This window comes from Salvelinus fontinalis, chromosome 2 (genome assembly GCF_029448725.1).
Source record: "Salvelinus fontinalis isolate EN_2023a chromosome 2, ASM2944872v1, whole genome shotgun sequence".
NCBI classification, from domain to species: domain Eukaryota; kingdom Metazoa; phylum Chordata; class Actinopteri; order Salmoniformes; family Salmonidae; genus Salvelinus; species Salvelinus fontinalis.
The window spans coordinates 11,705,189-11,723,988 of NC_074666.1; the positions used below are offsets into that span (position 1 = coordinate 11,705,189).

At 42.2% G+C, this 18,800-nt stretch overlaps 1 protein-coding gene across 1 annotated transcript in view; it reads left to right on the forward strand.

Moving 5' to 3' along the window:
- LOC129811948 (zinc finger SWIM domain-containing protein 6-like) overlaps positions 1-18,800 on the forward strand; it is a 66,815-nt gene that overhangs the window by 32,806 nt on the left and 15,209 nt on the right. The window contains exons 3-8 of the mRNA XM_055863743.1: positions 331-479; positions 586-736; positions 7,625-7,795; positions 8,326-8,523; positions 8,664-8,810; positions 11,620-11,766. Of these exons, the coding sequence (XP_055719718.1) occupies positions 331-479; positions 586-736; positions 7,625-7,795; positions 8,326-8,523; positions 8,664-8,810; positions 11,620-11,766 (963 nt within the window). The remainder of the gene's footprint in view (positions 1-330; positions 480-585; positions 737-7,624; positions 7,796-8,325; positions 8,524-8,663; positions 8,811-11,619; positions 11,767-18,800) is intronic.

The following is an 18,800-nucleotide window of genomic DNA, read 5'->3' on the forward strand; positions in this document are numbered from 1 at the left end:
CCTACTTTTTGAAGTGAATTGTTTGACAACCTGATGAAGACATGACTGGTTTTGTTCATGGCACATTAAAGGGGGGGGGGGGGGGGGGGGCTCAGACTGGCCTCTGCCTGGGGCCTCCAAATCACCTCCCTGTCCGTATGAGCAACACTAATGTGTGTGTGATGATACTATGCTTAAGCTGGTGTCATATGAGGGCTATTTTCATCTTGTTTGTTTTTTTTGTTTGTGTCTGAGAGCCCAATGCTTTCGCTGAGACATGGAAACTCATTCAATCTAAATAATTAGCTGTGTGTGTGTGAGACTAACCTCTCTCTGTCTCCGTGTGTGTAGGAGCCCCAGACCCCACGGCAGGGGCCAGTGTAGATGATGAGAACTGTTGGCACCTGGATGAGGAGCAGGTCCAGGAGCAGGTGAAACTCTTCCTCTCACAGGGAGGATACCACGGCTCTGGGAAACAACTCAACCTGCTGTTCAACAAGGTAACATATACAACACACACACACACACACACACACACAGCCCTTGTCTCTTTGCTGACCTCTCTCCTTCCCGCTCTCTCCCCCTCTCCCTCCCTCTCTCCTCTAGGTGAGAGAGATGTTGAAGATGCGTGACTCCAACGGTGCCAGGATGTTAACACTGATCACAGAACAGTTTATGGGCGACCCTCGTCTGGCACTGTGGAGACAACAGGGAACCACCATGACCGACAAATACAGACAGCTGTGGGATGAGTTAGGTAAGAGGCAATGCACACACACACACAAGGACCGACATCACTTGGAAGAACTAGGTGCTGAAGAGAATACACATGCACACATATGAGTGTTGCTGTGAACCTGGTACTGTTTGATTGTGTGTGTTAGTCAGTGGTGTTAGACCTACAGTGCCTTCAAAATGTATTCATACACCTTGACTTACTCCACATTTAGTTATGTTACAGCCTGAGTTAAAAAGTGATTTAAATAAATAAAAATTGCACCCATCTACACACACTACCCTCATAATGACAAAGTGAAAACATGTTCTTAGACATTAGTGCACATTTATTGAAAATTAAATGCAGAAATATCTCATTTACATAAAGTAAGTATACACACCCCTGAGTCAATACTTTGTAGAAGCACCTTTGGCGGCGATTACAGAGGTGAGTCGTCTTGGGTATGTCTGTATCAGCTTTGCTGGGTTCTACTAAGCTAACATATGGAATTGTTTTAAGATTGTCATACCAGGGATAATTTAGCTATTTGATTTAGAGTTTTAGGACCCCTTTAGGTATAAAAAAAGATATATACATACAATTATTTGATGAAACATTGAATTTGGTCTTACTGCTATTGTCCCATAGAAACTCATTGAATAACAGATTCCATACTTCCATATACAGTACCAGTCAAATGCTTGGACACACATACTCAATCCAGGGTTTTTCTTTATCTGTACTATTTTCTACATTGTAGAATAATAGTGAAGACATCAAAACTATGAAATAACACATATGGAAACATGTAGAAACCAAAGAAAGTGTTAAACAAATCAAAATAGATTTTCGATTCTTCAAAGTAGCCAAGTGGCATTCTCTCAACCAGCTTTACCTGGATACTTTTCCAACAGTATTGAAGGAGTTCCCACATATGCTGAGCACTTGTTGGCTGCTTTTCGTTCATTCTGCAGTCCAACTCGTCCCACACCATCTCAATTGGGTTGAGGTCGGGTGATTGTGGAGGCCAGGTCATCTGACACAGCACTCCATCACTCTCCTTGTTGGTCAAATAGCTCTTACACATCCTGGATGTGTTGGGTCATTGTCTTGTTGAAAAACAAATGATAGTCCCACTAATGCCAAACCAGATAGATGGCGTATTACTGCAGAATGCTGTGGTAGCCAGGCTGGTTAACTTCTCTTGGGTACGTGAGACGTTAGCGTCCCACCTCTTCAACAGCCAGTGAAACTGCTGGGCGCCAAATTCAAATACAGAAATATTCATTATAAAAATTCAGAAAACAAAACATATTTTACATAGGTTTAAAGACTAATTTCTTGTGAATCCAACCACGGTGTCAGATTTTAAAAATGCTTTACGGCGAAAGCATACCTTACGATTATTTGAGAACATAGCCCACTAGACAAATCATTACAAACAGTAACCAGCCAAGTAGAACAGTTACACAAGTCAGAAATAGAGATAAAATTAATCACTTACCTTTGATGATCTTCATATGGTTGCACTCAGCAGACATTAATTTACTCAATAAATGTTCCTTTTGTTCGATAAATCTCTTTATATCCAAAAACCTCCGTTTTGTTTGCATTTTCTTCAGTAATCCACAGGCTCAAACGCAGTCAAAACAGGAAGACAAAAAAATCAAAATTGTATCCGTAAAGTTCATAGAAACATGTCAAACGATGTTTATATTCAATCCTCGGGTCGTTTTTAGCCTAAATAATCGATAATATTTCAACCGGACAATAACGTCTTCAATTTAAAAGGTTAACAAGAAACGCACTCTCTCGGTCTCGCGCATGAAAAAGCTCTGTGACACTTTTAGGTCCACTCATTCAGACTGCTCTTACTTCTTCATTTTTCAGAATACAAGCCTGAAACAATTTCTAAAGACTGTTGACATCTAGCGGAAGGCATAGAAACTGCCATTTGAGTCCTAAGTCAATGGATATTGTAATGGCATTGAATAGAAAACTACAAAACAAACAAAAACTACTTCCTGAATGGATTTTTCTCAGGTTTTTGCCTGCCAAATCAGTTCTGTTATACTCACAGACCCTATTTTATCAGTTTTGGAAACTTTTTAGAGTGTTTTCTATCCAAATCTACCAGTTGTATGCATATTATATCTTCTGGGCCCGAGAAGCAGGCAGTTTAATTTGGGCATGCATTTCATCCAAAATTCCGAATGCTGCCCCCTACCCTAGAGAAGTTAAGTGTGACTTTAATTCTAAATAAGTCACAAACTGTCACGAGCAAAGCACCCCTACACCATCACACCTCATCCTCCATGCCTCACGGTGGGAATCACACATGCAGAGATCATCCGTTCACCTACTCTGCATCTCACAAAGACACGGCGGTTGGAACCAAAAATCTCACATTTGGACTCATCAGACCAAAAGACCGATTTCCACTGGTCAAATGTCCATTGCTTGTGTTTCTTGGCCCTAGCAAGTCTCTTCTTCTTATTGGTGTTCTTTATTAGTGGTTTCTTTTGCAGCAATTCGACCACGAAGACCTGATTCACGCGGTCTCCTCTGAACAGTTGATGTTGAGATGTGTCTGTTACTTGAACTCCGTGAAGTATTTATTTGGGCTGCAATCTGAGGTGCAGTTAACTCTAATGAACTTATCCTCTGCAACTCTGGGTCTTCCTTTCCTGTGGCGGTCCTCAGGAGAGCCTGTTTCATCGTAGTGCTTGGTGGTTTTTGCGACAGCACTTGAAGAAATGTTCAAAGTTCTTGACATTTTCCAGATTGACTGACCTTCATGTCTTTAAGTAGTGATGGACTGTCGTTTCTCTTTGCTTAGCTTGAGCTGTTCTTGCCATAATATGGACTTGGTCTTTTACCAAATAGGGCTATCTTCTGTATACCACCCCTACCTTTTCACAACACAACTGATTGGCTCAAGCTCATTAAGTTGGAAAGAACTTCCAAAAATGTACTTTTAACAAGATACACCTGTTAATTGAAATGTATTCCAGGTGACTATCTCATAAAGCTGGTTGAGAGAATGCCATGAGTGTTTAAAGCTGTCATCAAGACAAAGGGTGGCTACTTGAATAATCTCAAATATAAAATATATTTTGATTTAACACTTTTTTGGTTACTACATGATTCCATATGTGTTATTTCATAGTTTTGATGTCTTCACTATTATTCTACAATGTAGAAAATTGTAAAGATATCAACAACAAAAAACTTGATTGAGTACAGTGGGGCAAAAAAGTATTTAGTCAGCCACCAATTGTGCAAGTTCTCCCACTTAAAAAGATGAGAGAGGCCTGTAATTTTCATCATAGGTACACTTCAACTATGACAGACAAAATGAGGGGGAAAAATCCAGAAAATCACATTGTAGGATTTTTAATGAATGTATTTGCAAATTATGGTGGAAAATAAGTATTTGGTCAATAACACAAGTTTATCTCAATACTTTGTTATATACCCTTTGTTGGCAATGACAGAGGTCAAACATTTTCTGTAAGTCTTCACAAGTTTTTCACACACTGTTGCTGGTATTTTGGCCCATTCCTCCATGCAGATCTCCTCTAGAGCAGTGATGTTTTGGGGCTGTTGCTGGGCAACACGGACTTTCAACTCCCTCCAAAGATTTTCTATGGGGTTGAGATCTGGAGACTGGCTAGGCCACTCCAGGACCTTGAAATGCTTCTTACGAAGCCATTTTTTTCTCATTTTGTCTGTCATAGTTGAAGTGTACCTATGATGAAAATTACAGGCCTCTCATCTTTTTAAGTGGGAGAACTTGCACAATTGGTGGCTGACTAAATACTTTTTTGCCCCACTGTATGTGTGTCCAAACCTTTGACTGGTACTGTATATTTTTCAAATTGGTACTGGGCCACCTTCAGATGAGTCTTGTGAGGCTTGTGGGTGTCCTAGAGCAAAACAATATTAGTGTGTCGCCCAAACTGTTCGGACACTACAGACGCAGGTCGGCGGTACCGACTTCAGACGCGTCCCTCGACGCCATTGACAGACTTGGGGGATTGAGACGCAGCACATGTAAAATAAATGACATCTCTAGTTTAAACAGATGGATTTTAATGGGGATGTTGTTATTATACTATTTAGATTTCCACGGAGGCGTGGACATCAACTCTGGGGGGTGAAGTTGGATGGGGAGTGGTGGTGAACAGCACGCATAGTCTTTCCACAGATTTTTCAATGGGATTCAAGTCTGGGCTTTGGCTGGGCCACTCAATGACTTTCACATTCTAGTTCTGAAGCCATTCCAGTGTTGCTTTGGCTGTATGTTTGGGGTCATTGTCCTGTTGGAATGTAAATCTTTGCACCAGTCTAAGGTTGTTTGCAGGTTCTCATCAAGGATTTGCCTGTATTTGGCTCCATTCATTGTTCCCTCTATCCTTACCAGTCTCCCAGTCCCTGCCACTGAAAAGCATCCCCATAGCAAGATGGTGTGATGAGCTGTGCCTGGTTTTCTCCAGACATAGCACTTTGCATTCAGGCCAAAGAGTTACATTTTCATCTCAACAGACCACAAAAAATTTATTTTATTTTTATTTTTTAATTTTTATCCCATTTTCTCCCCAATTTTCGTGGTATCCAATTGCTAGTAATTACTACCTCGTCTCATCGCTACAACTCCCGTACGGGCTCGGGAGAGACGAAGGTCGAAAGCCATGCGTCCTCCGAAGCACAACCCAACCAGCCGTACTGCTTCTTAACACAGCGCGCCTCCAACCCGGAAGCCAGCCGCACCAATGTGTCGGAGGAAACACCGTGTACCTGGCCCCCTTGGCTGGCGCGCACTGCGCCCGGCCCGCCACAGGAGTCGCTGGAGCGCGATGAGACAAGGATATCCCTACTGGCCAAACCCTCCCTACCCCGGACGACGCTATGCCAATTGTGCGTCGCCCCACGGACCTCCCGGTCGCGGCCGGCTGCGACAGAGCCTGGGCGCGAACCCAGAGACTCTGGTGGCGCAGTTAGCACTGCGATGCAGTGCCCTAGACCACTGCGCCACCCGGGAGGCCCAGACCACAGAATCTTTTGCCTGAGTCTTTCATTTGCCTTTTTTATAAACTACAGGTGTGCTGTCATGTGCCTTTTTTATACACTCCGTCTGGCCGCTCTCCCATAAAGGCCAGATTGGTGTGCTGCAGAGACGGTTGTTCTCCCATCTCAGCCAATGAACTTTTTAGTTCTGTCAGTGCTCATTGGGTGCAAAAAAAACATTTTCCCACTTTGTCATTTCGGTTTATTGTGTGTAGATGGTGAGAAAAAAATCGCCCGAAGGCACTATCTCCCTGCACATTGTGATATGACGACTGATTGCATGATGGGTAGTGTTTTGCATGTAGCAGGAGTGTATTGTATTGTCAGTCTGTTATGTATTTGTAGGGTGTGAGCTAGGTGTTTTGTGAAATATGCTTTTCACAACCTAAAATGTGTTCTGATATTGTGAGCTGGGTATTTCGCTCTCTCTCGTTCGCTCTCTCTCTTTCTGTCTCCCTCTATTTTTCTTTCTTTCTTTCTTTCCCTCTTTTGACAGAACAGATGAAATGTGGGCTGAATGCTCAAATTAGACCCATCCAAGGAAATAAAGGGGGATGGGATAGAGGGGGTGAAGTGTGATGGCGTGTGTTTGTGTGCTTGTGTGTCTGTGTGTGTGGATTTCTGTGTGAGTGTGTGTCAGGAGATAAATCCATCTTGCTGAGCCCAATATTGTTTTAATGCATGTGCGTGTTGGATCATTCGGAGTCTGAGATGCTGGTTCTCATCTGGCTTAGGTTGGAGAAATAGAAGCCATGATTTCTCACTGTGGACGTGTGTGTGGGTGCCAGCCAGTTCAGGAGACCACTGGATGTACAGTGGTGGATGTGTTTCTGTAGTCCCTCTCTCCTCCTTTCCTCTTGTCATAATGAACCACAGCTGAAGTAGCTGTGTGTGAACACAACTGTACACTGTCCATATTCACGATCAGCAGGACGGCTTTAGGAATTATTCCTTGTTAGTGTCTAACCGGGGGAGAGTCTAGATAGACCCTAGTCTAGTAACCAGATCCAGTAGAACTCAGCCCTAGCCTCGCAACAACATCCAATAGTAACATGCCCTAGCATCATCCCATAACCACAACCCTGTTGTCATGGTAGTTGATTGTTGGAAATGTATTATTTATCCCCCCTTTGTCTGTTTTGGTTTCTTTCTCTCTTTCTGTTCTAAGGGTAGTTCACCTCTTATTTCTGGATAATTTGAATGCATCATCATGTTTTTAATGTTTTGGAGATTCCTCCTGCTTGATGGATGCACATTCTCCTCTTCCCTTTGTCTTCTTTCCTTCTCTCCCTTTCTGCAATCTTGCCTCCTTTTCATTCTTTCTCTTAATTTTCTTCACTCCCTACTTTTCCTTCCCATCTCATCTCTCTGTTTTCTCCCCTCTCTTCTTTCTGTTGTCCTTGATGCCGTGCAAAGACAGAGGATAAAGTGACTCCTCCCCCCTTTCTTCCCTCCTTCCTATCTCATCCCCCTCTCCTTCTGTTCTTTAGCTTCACCTCTCTCTCCTCGTGTCTCATTTTGTCATATTTTTCTGTTCATTTTTCATAATTGTCAGTTTTTCCCAGTTTTTTTCCTGCATACTTATTTTTGATACCTTCGGTTTACTTTCTAAATCTCTCTTCTTTCCTCTGCCTCTATCCTTCCCTCACTCCCTTCATCCATAACCCATCTCCCTTTCAGTTCATGCTTCAGGTAATCAAAGTGTGTGTGTGGCAGGCATGTAGGCATGTGTTTATTGAAAAGATAAATACAAGGTCCAAAACCTTTTAATGGCATCTATTTTTCCCTTTTTCACAGAATCAAATGACATGGTTCAAGGATGAATAATAATGACAGAAACATCCTTTGTGTGTGTAGGTACCCTGTGGATGTGTATTGTGCTGAACCCCCACTGTAAGTCGGAGCAGAAGTGTGTGTGGCTGAGACAGCTTAGACGGTGGAACAGCGTCGATGTGTGTCCATGGGAGGACGGAAACCATGGCAACGAACTACCCAACCTCACACACGCACTACCGCACGGCAACCCAGGTGAGAAAACGCACACGTAGACAGACAAAACATGCACACATCTCACACACACCTGACCAACACACTGCCTCAGGGCGTCCCTGCCACCCAGGTGGGACAACCACACTGAGCGTGTGTGAGAAAAGCCTCCTTCTTTTCATCATGTTCTCTCTGTCGACCCCTCGCTCGGTCTCTTTTAATCAACTCTCTCCCTCTCCATGTCTCTGCCCTACGTTCTGTTCTTATTAGTTTCTCTGTCTGATGGAATAAACCCAATAACCCAAGCGGGGTCTTATAGCTACGGCTGCCCCTGTCCCTGTCTGAGCTAAATTAGAGAAAATACAATCCCTTTAAAAATGTATATGAGGCTTCTGAGTAGGACCAGTGCAGTGAATGAGCTTTTCACCCAGGAATGATTTAGCTTTAGGTGGCTGATCAAAGCAACGTTTTCTAATGAAAATTCTCACATTGTCCTCTTCTTTCGCTCCCCTTTTCTACCCACCCTCACCCCTCTCCCTAATCGCCCTCTCTCACCCCTCTCTCTCTCCCAGACTTGTTGTCTCGTCCTCATAGGACAGTGTTTACGAGGGCCATTGAGGCCTGCGACCTGCACTGGCAGGACACACATCTGCAGCGCGTCATCACACATGACCTCTGCACACACACACACACACACACACACTGTCCCCACGACAACCACGGCAGTGGAGGGGCACTGTTTGACGCCCGCGGCTGGCCCCTCTGGCACGGTGAGTGTGTGTTTGTGTTGACAATGACGAAAGGAGGGGAGGGATTTAGAAGACAATTTTGGGGATTTTTTGTTTTATTTAGTTGAAGTAGCTTTGGTTTTGGTAGTCTGTTGAAATCCCCCCTCCCATCCCTCTTGCAGAGCACGTCCCAACAGCGTGTGCGAGGGTTGACGCGCTGCGGTCACATGGTTATCCCAGAGAAGCCTTGCGATTGGCCATTGCTATTGTTAACACACTCAAGCGGCAGCAACAGAAACAACTACAGCTCCTCCGCAACCACAAAAAAGGTCAGTTCTTCATCGTTTCATTTATACTGTTTCACTAAAGGACGGCCTCACTCTCACTCCTGTCTTTGTCTGTACCTGTATGTTAACAATATAATACCAGTGTACTAACTGTAGGGACAGTATATAAACTGTAATATCAATGTACTAACAGTGTATTAGCTGTGTATAAACCATGTAATAACAGTGTACCGCACCTGCTGTCTCTAACTCTGAATGATTGGCTATAAAATAAACAACTGACATTTTAATCCTGAGGTACTGACCTGTTGCACCCTCGACAACTACTGTGATTATTATTATTTGACCCTGCTTGTCATGTATGAACATTTGATCATCTTGGCCATGTTCTGTTATAATCTCCACCCGGCACAGCCAGAAGAGGACTGGCCACCCCTCATAGCCTGGTTCCTCTCTAGGCTTCTTCCTAGGTTCTTGCCTTTTTAGGGAGTTTTTAACTGTGGTAATAGAGTTAGTAGTGTATTAACTGTAACTAGAGTAATAACAGTGTATTAGCTGTGTAAATAGGGTAATGACAGTGTATTAACTGTGTAATAAGTGTGTTAACTGCGTAACTAGGGTAATGACCGTGTATTGACTGCGTAACTAGGGTAATGACCGTGTATTGACTGCGTAACTAGGGTAATGACCGTGTATTGACTGCGTAACTAGGGTAATGACCGTGTATTGACTGCGTAACTAGGGCAATGACCGTGTATTGACTGCGTAACTAGGGCAATGACCGTGTATTGACTGCGTAACTAGGGCAATGACCGTGTATTGACTGCGTAACTAGGGCAATACGTGTATTAGCTGTGTAACTAGAGTGTTAACCGTGTAGCTAGAGTGTTAACCATGTAGCTAGAGTATTAGCCGTGCAACTAGAGCAATACGGGTATTAACTGTAACTGGAGTAATACGTGTATTAACTGTAACTGGGGTATTGACCGTGTAACTAGGGTATTGACCGTGTAACTAGGGTATTGACCGTGTAACTAGGGCATTGGCCGTGTAACTAGGGCATTGGCCGTGTAACTAGGGTATTGACCGTGTAACTAGGGTATTGACCGTGTAACTAGGGTATTGACCGTGTAACTAGGGTATTGACCGTGTAACTAGGGCATTGACCGTGTAACTAGGGCATTGGCCGTGTAACTAGGGCATTGGCCGTGTAACTAGGGCATTGGCCGTGTAACTAGGGCATTGGCCGTGTAACTTGGGCATTGGCCGTGTAACTAGGGCATTGGCCGTGTAACTAGGGCATTGGCCGTGTAACTAGGGTATTGGCCGTGTAACTAGGGCATTGGCCGTGTAACTAGGGCATTGGCCGTGTAACTAGGGTATTGGCCGTGTAACTAGGGTATTGGCCGTGTAACTAGGGTATTGGCCGTGTAACTAGGGTATTGGCCGTGTAACTAGGGTATTGGCCGTGTAACTAGGGTATTGGCCGTGTAACTAGGGTATTGGCCGTGTAACTAGGGTATTGGCTGTGTAACGAGTAATACGGGTATTAATTGTGTAACTAGGGTATTAACCGTGTAACTAGGGTATTAACCGTGTAACTAGGGTATTAACCGTGTAACTAGGGTAATGAGTGTATTGCCTGTAACTGGAGTATTAACTGCATAGCTGGAGTATTAACCGTGTAACCAGAGGACTAACTGTGTAACCAGAGTATTAACTGTGTAACCAGAGTATTAACCGTGTAACCAGAGTATTAACCGTGTAACCAGAGTATTAACTGTAACTGGAGGAATACATGTATTAACTGTGTAACCAGAGTATTAACTGTGTAACCAGAGTATTAACTGTGTAACCAGAGTATTAACTGTGTAACCAGAGTATTAACTGTGTATTAACTGTAACTGGAGGAATACATGTATTAACTGTGTAACCAGGGTATTAACCGTGTAACCAGAGTATTAACCGTGTAACCAGAGTATTAACCGTGTAACCAGAGTATTAACCGTGTAACCAGAGTATTAACCGTGTAACCAGAGTATTAACCGTGTAACCAGAGTATTAACCGTGTAACCAGAGTATTAACCGTGTAACCAGAGTATTAACTGTAACTGGAGGAATACATGTATTAACTGTGCAACCAGAGTATTAACTGTGTAACCAGAGTATTAACTGTGTAACCAGAGTATTAACTGTGTAACCAGAGTATTAACTGTGTATTAACTGTAACTGGAGGAATACATGTATTAACTGTGTAACCAGAGTATTAACTGTGTAACCAGGGTATTAACCGTGTAACCAGGGTATTAACCGTGTAACCAGAGTATTAACCGTGTAACCAGAGTATTAACCGTGTAACCAGAGTATTAACCGTGTAACCAGAGTATTAACCGTGTAACCAGAGTATTAACCGTGTAACCAGAGTATTAACCGTGTAACCAGAGTATTAACCGTGTAACCAGAGTATTAACTGTAACTGGAGGAATACATGTATTAACTGTGTAACCAGAGTATTAACTGTGTAACCAGAGTATTAACTGTGTAACCAGAGTATTAACTGTGTAACCAGAGTATTAACTGTGTAACCAGAGTATTAACTGTGTATTAACTGTAACTGGAGTAATACATGTATTAAATGTGTAACTAGAGTATTAACTTCGTAAGTAGAGTAATGTGTGTATTAACTGTGTAACTAGAGTATATAACTGTGTATTAACTGTGTAACTATAGAGTAATATGTGAATTAACTGAAACTATAGAGTAAAATGTGTATTATCTGTGTAACTAGAGTAATAACTGTATTAACTGTGTAAATGGAGTAATAACAGTATGTGGTCGGTGTCCTCTCCAGAGCTGCTCCATAAAGGCATGACCTCAGTCACTAACATGGAGGGCTGGGTGGGCCACCCCCTGGACCCTATTGGCACTCTGTTCAGCACCCTACTGGACACGGGACGAGGAGACGAGGAGGGGGGCAACGCCTTCCTAGACTTCTCAGGTACACGTAGGCACACACTTTCTCACTCTCTTTCCTGCATATTTAATTCGTTGTATTTCTACAGTTTCTTTTATTCTGCTCCATCTCTTATTCATGAGCTGTGATTTGGAGGATGCCTGAGGAAGAAATTAGTGATGTCATCAATGATGATTGGGTGTGATTGGTTCTGTCAGACGGGTTCTAGTGTTCCTGTTCTTCCAGATCAGACACTGTGTTTGTGTGCTTCATTAAATAGTACCCGCAAAACATCAGTCTCAACGTCAACAGTGAAGAGGCGACTCCGGGATGCTGGCCTTCGAGGCAGAGTTGCTAAGAAAAAGCCATATCTCAGATTGGCCAATAAAAATAAAAGATTAAGATGGGCAAAAAGAACAGACACTGGACAGAGGAACTCTGCCTAGAATGCCAGCATCCCGGGGTCGCCTCTTCACTGTTGACGTTGAGAATGGTGTTTTGCGGGTACTTTTTAATGAAGCTGCCAGTTGAGGACTTGTGAGGCGTCTGTTTCTCAAACTAGACACTTTCATGTACTTGTCCTCTTGCTCAGTTGTGCACCGGGGCCTCTCACTCCTCTTTCTATTCTAGTTAGAGACAGTTTGCGCTATTCTGTGAAGGGAGTAGTACACAGCGTTGGTCGACATCTTCAGTTTCTTGGCAATTTCTCACATGGAATAGCCATCATTTCTCAGAACAATAATAGACGATGAGTTTCAGAAGAAAGTTATTTGTTTCTGGCCATTTTGAGCCTGTAATCGAACCCACAAATGCTGATGCTCCAGATACTCAACTAATCTAAAAAAGGCACGTTTTATTGCTTCTTTAACCTCTCTAGGGTATGTGGGACGGTAGCGTCTCACCTCGTCAACAGCCAGTGAAACCAAATTCAAAACAACAGAATCCCATAATGAAAAGTCCTCAAACATACATGTATTTTACACCATTTTAAAGATACACTTGTTGTAAATCCAGCCACAGTGTCCGATTTCAAAAAAGCTTTGCGACGAAAGCAAACCAAACGATTATGTTAGGTCAGAGCCAAATCACAGAAAAACACAGCCATTTTTCCAGCCAAAGAGAGGAGTCACAAAAAGCAGGAATATAGATAATATTAATCACTAACCTTTGATGATCTTCATCAGATGACACTCATAGGACTTCATGTTACACAATACATGTATGTTTTGTTCGGTAAAGTTCATATTTATATCCACAAATCTGAGTTTACATTGGCGTGTTATGTTCAGTAGTTCCAAAACATCCGGTGATTTTGCAGAGAGCCACATCAATTTACAGAAATAGTCATCATAAATGTTGATGAAAATATAAGAGTTATACATGGAATTTTAGATCCACTTCTCCTTTATGCAACCGCTGTGTCAGAAAACAGAAAAAGCAAACCATGCAAAATTCTGAGTACGGCGCGAAGACGACAAATCAACCCAAAGAGATATCCGCCATGTTGAAGTCAACAGAAGTCAGAAATAGCATTATAAATATTCACTTAACTTTGATGATCTTCATCAGAATGCACTCCCAGGAATCATAGTTCCACAATAAATGTTTGTTTTGTTCGATAATGTCCATCATTTATGTCCAAATTCCTCCTTGTTGTTCGCGCGTTCAGTACACAATCCAAACTCACGACGCGCGTGCAAGTCCAGCGGAAAGTACGGACAAAAGGTCCAAAAAGTTATATTACAGTCCGTAGAAACATGTCAAACGAAGTATAGAATCATTCTTTAGCATGTTTTTAACATAAATCTTCAATAATGTTCCAACCGGAGAATTCCTTTGTCTTCAGAAATGCAATGGAACTCAAGCTAACTCTCACATGAACGCGCATGGTCAGCTCGTGGCACTCTGGGAGAGACCTTACAAAATCCCCTCTCATTCGCCCCCACCTCACAGTAGAAGCATTAAACAAGGTTCTAAAGACTGTTGACATCTAGTGGAAGCTTTAGGAAGTGCAACATGACACCATTTCCACTGTATCTTGGATAAGCAAAGAGTTGAAAAACTACAAACCTCAGATTTCCCACTTCCTGGTTGTATTTTTTCCCAGGTTTTTGCCTGCCATATGAGCTCTGTTATACTCACAGACATCATTCAAACAGTTTTAGAAACTTCAGAGTGTTTTCTATCCAAATCTACTAATAATATGCATATCCTAGGATCAGGGCCTGAGTAGCAGGCAGTTTACTCTGGGCACTGTAACGGTGTTCCTCCTCCTCTTCATACAAAGAGGAGGAGTAGTGATTCGACCAACGTGCAGCGGGTTGTGCATACATAATGATTTATTAACACAAAGACGAAACACGAAAACAAACACTTGGAAGGATTACAAAATAACAAACCGACCTAAACAGACTTAAACTTAAGAACTACATGTAACACGAAGAACGCACGGACAGGGAAAACAGACTACACAAAAACCGAACAAACATACCGAAACAGTCCCGTGTGGCGCAACATACACAGACACGGAAGACAACCACCCACAACGAACACTGTGAAACAACCTACCTAAATATTACTCTCAATTAGAGGAAACGCCAAACACCTGCCTCTAATTGAGAGCCATACCAGGCAACCCTTAAACCAACATAGAAACAGAAAACATAGAATGCCCACCCAAACTCAACGTCCTGACCAACTAACACATACAACAAACTAACAGAAATAGGTCAGGAACGTGAACAGGCACGCTTTTCATCCGGACGTGAAAATACTGCCCCTCCACCCAAGAGAGGTTAATCAGAACAGCAGTTTTCAGCTGTGCTAACATAATTGCGAAAGGGTTTTCTAATGATCAATTAGCCTTTTTAAAATGATAAAGTTTGATTAGCTAACACAACGTGCCATTGGAACACAGTGATGGTTGCTGATAATGGGCCTCTGTATTCCTATGTAGATAATCCATTAAAAAAATCTGCCGTTTCCAGCTACAATAGTCATTTACAACATTAACAAAGTCTACACAACATTAACAATGTCTACACTGTATTTCTGATAAATATTAAGTTATTTTAATGGACAAAAATGTGCTTTTCTTTCACAAACAAGGACACTTCTAAGTGACCCTAAACGTTTGAACGGTAGTGTATATACACATACACACACACAGTACCAGTCAAAAGTTTGGACATAACTACACATTCCAGGGTTTTTCCTTATTTGTACTATTTTCTACATTGTAGAATAATAGAGAAGACATCAAAACTATGAAATAACACATATGGAAAAGTAAAGCACCCCAAACCATCACACCACCTCCTCCATGCTTCACGGTGGGAACCACACATGCTGAGTTCATCGGTTCACCTACTCTGCGTCTCACAAAGACATGGCGGTTGGAACCAAAAATCTCAAATTTGGACTCATCAGACCATTTCCACCGGTCTAATGTTCATTGCTCGTGTTTCTTGGCCCAAGCAAGTCTCTTCTTATTATTGATGTCCGTGCTTCTACACCTGCATTGCTTGCTGTTTGGGGTTTTAGGCTGGGTTTCTGTACAGCACTTTTTGACATCAGCTGATGTAAGAAGGGCTTTGTAAATGCATTTGATTTGATAGTACTCGTTTCTTTTACTTGAACTCTGTGAAGCATTTATTTGGGCTGCAATATCTGAGGCTGGTAACTCTAATGAACTTATCCGCTGCAGCAGAGGTAACTCTGGGTCTTCCTTTCCAGCGGCGGTCCTCATGAGAGCCAGTTTCATCATAGCGCTTGATGGTTTTTGCAACTGCACTTGAAGAAACTTTCAAAGTTCTTGACATTTTCCCGGATTGGCTGACCTTCATGTCTTAAAGTAATGATGGACTGTTGTTTCTCTTTGCTTATTTGAACTGTTCTTGCTATAATATGGACTTAGCCCTATTTGGTAAAATACCATCTTCTGTATACCTACCTTTTCACAACACGAGGTGTGTGTATATATACTGAACAAAAATATAAACTCAACAATTTAAGATTTTACTGAGTTACAGTTCATTAAAGGAAATCGGTCAATAGAAATAAATAAATTAGGCCCTAATCTATGGACTTCACATGACTGGGAATACAGATATGCATCTGTTGGTCACAAATACCTCGAAACAAAATGCAGGGGCGTTGATCAGAAAACCAGTCCGTATCTGGTGTGACCACCATTTACCTTATGCAGTACAACACATCTCCTTCGCATTGAGTTGATCAGGCTGTTGTTTGTGGAATGTGTTCCAACTCCTCTTCAATGGCTTTGCGAAGTTGTTGGATATTAGAGGGAAGTGGAACACGCTGTCGATCCAGAGCATCCCAAATATTTTCAATGGGTTACATGTCTGGTGAGTATGCAGGCAATTGAAGAACTGGGACTTTTTCAGCTTCCAGGAATTGTGTACAGATCCTTGCGACATGGGGCCGTGCATTATCATTCCTTAACATGAGGTGATGGCGGTGGATGAATGGAACGACAATGGGCCTCAGGATCTCGTCACGGTATCTCTGCGCATTCAAATTGCCATTGATAAAATGCAATTGGGTTCATTGTCCATAGCTTATGCCTGCCCATACCATAACCCCACCGCCACCATGGTCCACTCTGTTCACAACTTTGACATCAGCAAACCGGTTGCGGTTGGGAGGCCGGTTGGACGTACTGCCAAATTCTTTAAAACGACGTTGGAGGTGGCTTATGGTAAATAAATTAACATTCAATCCTCTGGCAACAGCTCTGGTGGACATTCCTGCAGTCAGCATGCCAAATGCACGCTCCCTCAACTTGAGACATCTGTGGCATTGTTGTGACAAAACGGCACATTTTAGTCTATTTTTATTTCCCCCAGAACAAGGTTCACCTATGTAATGATTGTGCTGTTTAATTAGCTTCTTGATATGCCACACCTGTCAGTTGGATGGATTATCTTGGCAATGGTGAAATACTCACTAACAGGGATGTAAACAAATTTGTGCACAAAATGTGAGAGAAATAAGCTTTTTGTGTGTATGGAACATTTCTGGGATCTTTTATATCAGCCATGAAACATGGGACCACCACTTTACATGTTGCGTTTATATTTTTGATCAGCGTATATATCTCAATTACGGAACCAGCACATCAAACATTGATCATTGTGAAGCCCTAAGAGACTTTGGCCTTGGTTGAAATAAGTCATTTTGGTGCAGACTGTAGACTATATCCGTATCTGGTGTGTTGGTGCTGGGGGTAAAACTAGCGCCTGGACACCCAGTAGCTCTGCATCACTGAAATGGCATGTTGTAGTGTTCTGGGACAGCGCAGAGCTAATTTCATAATAATGGAGGTGACTGTATTGTAGGTTATTATAGTTTTGTGTTTTTATTTCTATTTGTTTTTAAGGTTTTATTTGAAATTCAGTTTAGTTTTAGTTTGTTTTCAGATCCACTTTCTTTGTCTTTATTTAAAGTTTTATAAAAATGTGTTTAGTTTTTATGTTAGTGACAGAAAGAAGCCTATCCAATACACTGTTTGTGGGGGGATGTCACTTCTTGCCACTGTGGGGCAGTAATGTATAAGGTGATGGGTCAGGTCATAGGTTAGGTTTAAAGGTATACTCAGTGAGATAACCTAGATACATTAAGTAAACCCTAGTAGTGGGTCAGCAACCAGGAGCATTGAAGCGCGAAGCTAAACTTCTTCACTGTTTTGGTCCAGTAGCTACCAGGTTATAGCAGCGTGAAGCCCACCGGTGCATATGCGCAGATACTCGGTCTTGCATCGTGCTCATTGGAGCAGATCACTTTTGTCAAGTCGGTGCATTTTTAAAGTGTGTTGCATTCTGGGGGGAAAAATTGTCAGACATGTCGACTGCATGAACTTTACAAAAATTATGTAGGTAAAGGTGAAGTTTTGACTGCAGTCGATTGCAAGTTTCTGCAGTTGCTCCTCACAGACTTCATCCTGCAGCCATCGCCTGCACGGTGGGAGGCTCTATTGTCAACTAATCATTAGGCTGTTTTTGTTTGACCCACACGAACGTGACCAAACACATGACTGAAACAGCAACCAATTTTCCTTAATTTATGTGTACAGTGGATATATACAAATAAATATGATTTGAGGCTCTCTCTAACTGATTCTGCAAGGTGTACATGCATAATAATATTATGTTTTCAGTGTGTAATATGGGGGTGGGACATCATATAGAAAAACATTTTATAAACAGTGGCAACACTGCCATGTTGATCTGAGCCTTGCTGTTAGAAAACCACATTAGTGTCCGACTGTTGCAGAGTCACCTCCCCCGACTCCACTCCTTGACTTTTGTCTACAGTTGGTTTCTTTAGCCTTGCCACTCAAATGTTCCCAATCTCTGCGTGGCTGCTCGTTATCTCGATGAGTCTATCTGTAAATGATTAAGTCAATCTCAATGTGCCCCGCCAGATTCAGAAGCTTGAAAACCCCATTAGAAAAAAAGCTTGACAACCCCATTCGATTTTTGCCTCGCAAACTAAAACTGAACATAATTCAAGAGGGTTTTTATTTTGTTTTCGAGTCAAAGATAATAAGTGTTTTTTTATTTTTTTAAATTACAGATTTGTTAATTATTTATATTTCAGTTGAGTTTCAGTTTTAATTTACTATAATAACCTTACTGTATTGAATCTGACAGATTGATCCACAACCTTGCTGTATTGAATCTGACGGGTTGATCCACAACCTTGCTGTATTGAATCTGACGGGTTGATCCACAGCCTTGCTGTATTGAATCTGACAGATTGATCCACAGCCTTGCTGTATTGAATCTGACGGGTTGATCCACAGCCTTGCTGTATTGAATCTGACAGATTGATCCACAACCTTGCTGTATTGAATCTGATAGATTGATCCACAACCTTGCTGTATTGAATCTGACGGGTTGATCCACAACCTTGCTGTATTGAATCTGACGGGTTGATCCACAGCCTTGCTGTATTGAATCTGATGGATTGATCCACAACCTTGCTGTATTGAATCTGACGGGTTGATCCACAGCCTTGCTGTATTGAATCTGATAGATTGATCCACAACCTTGCTG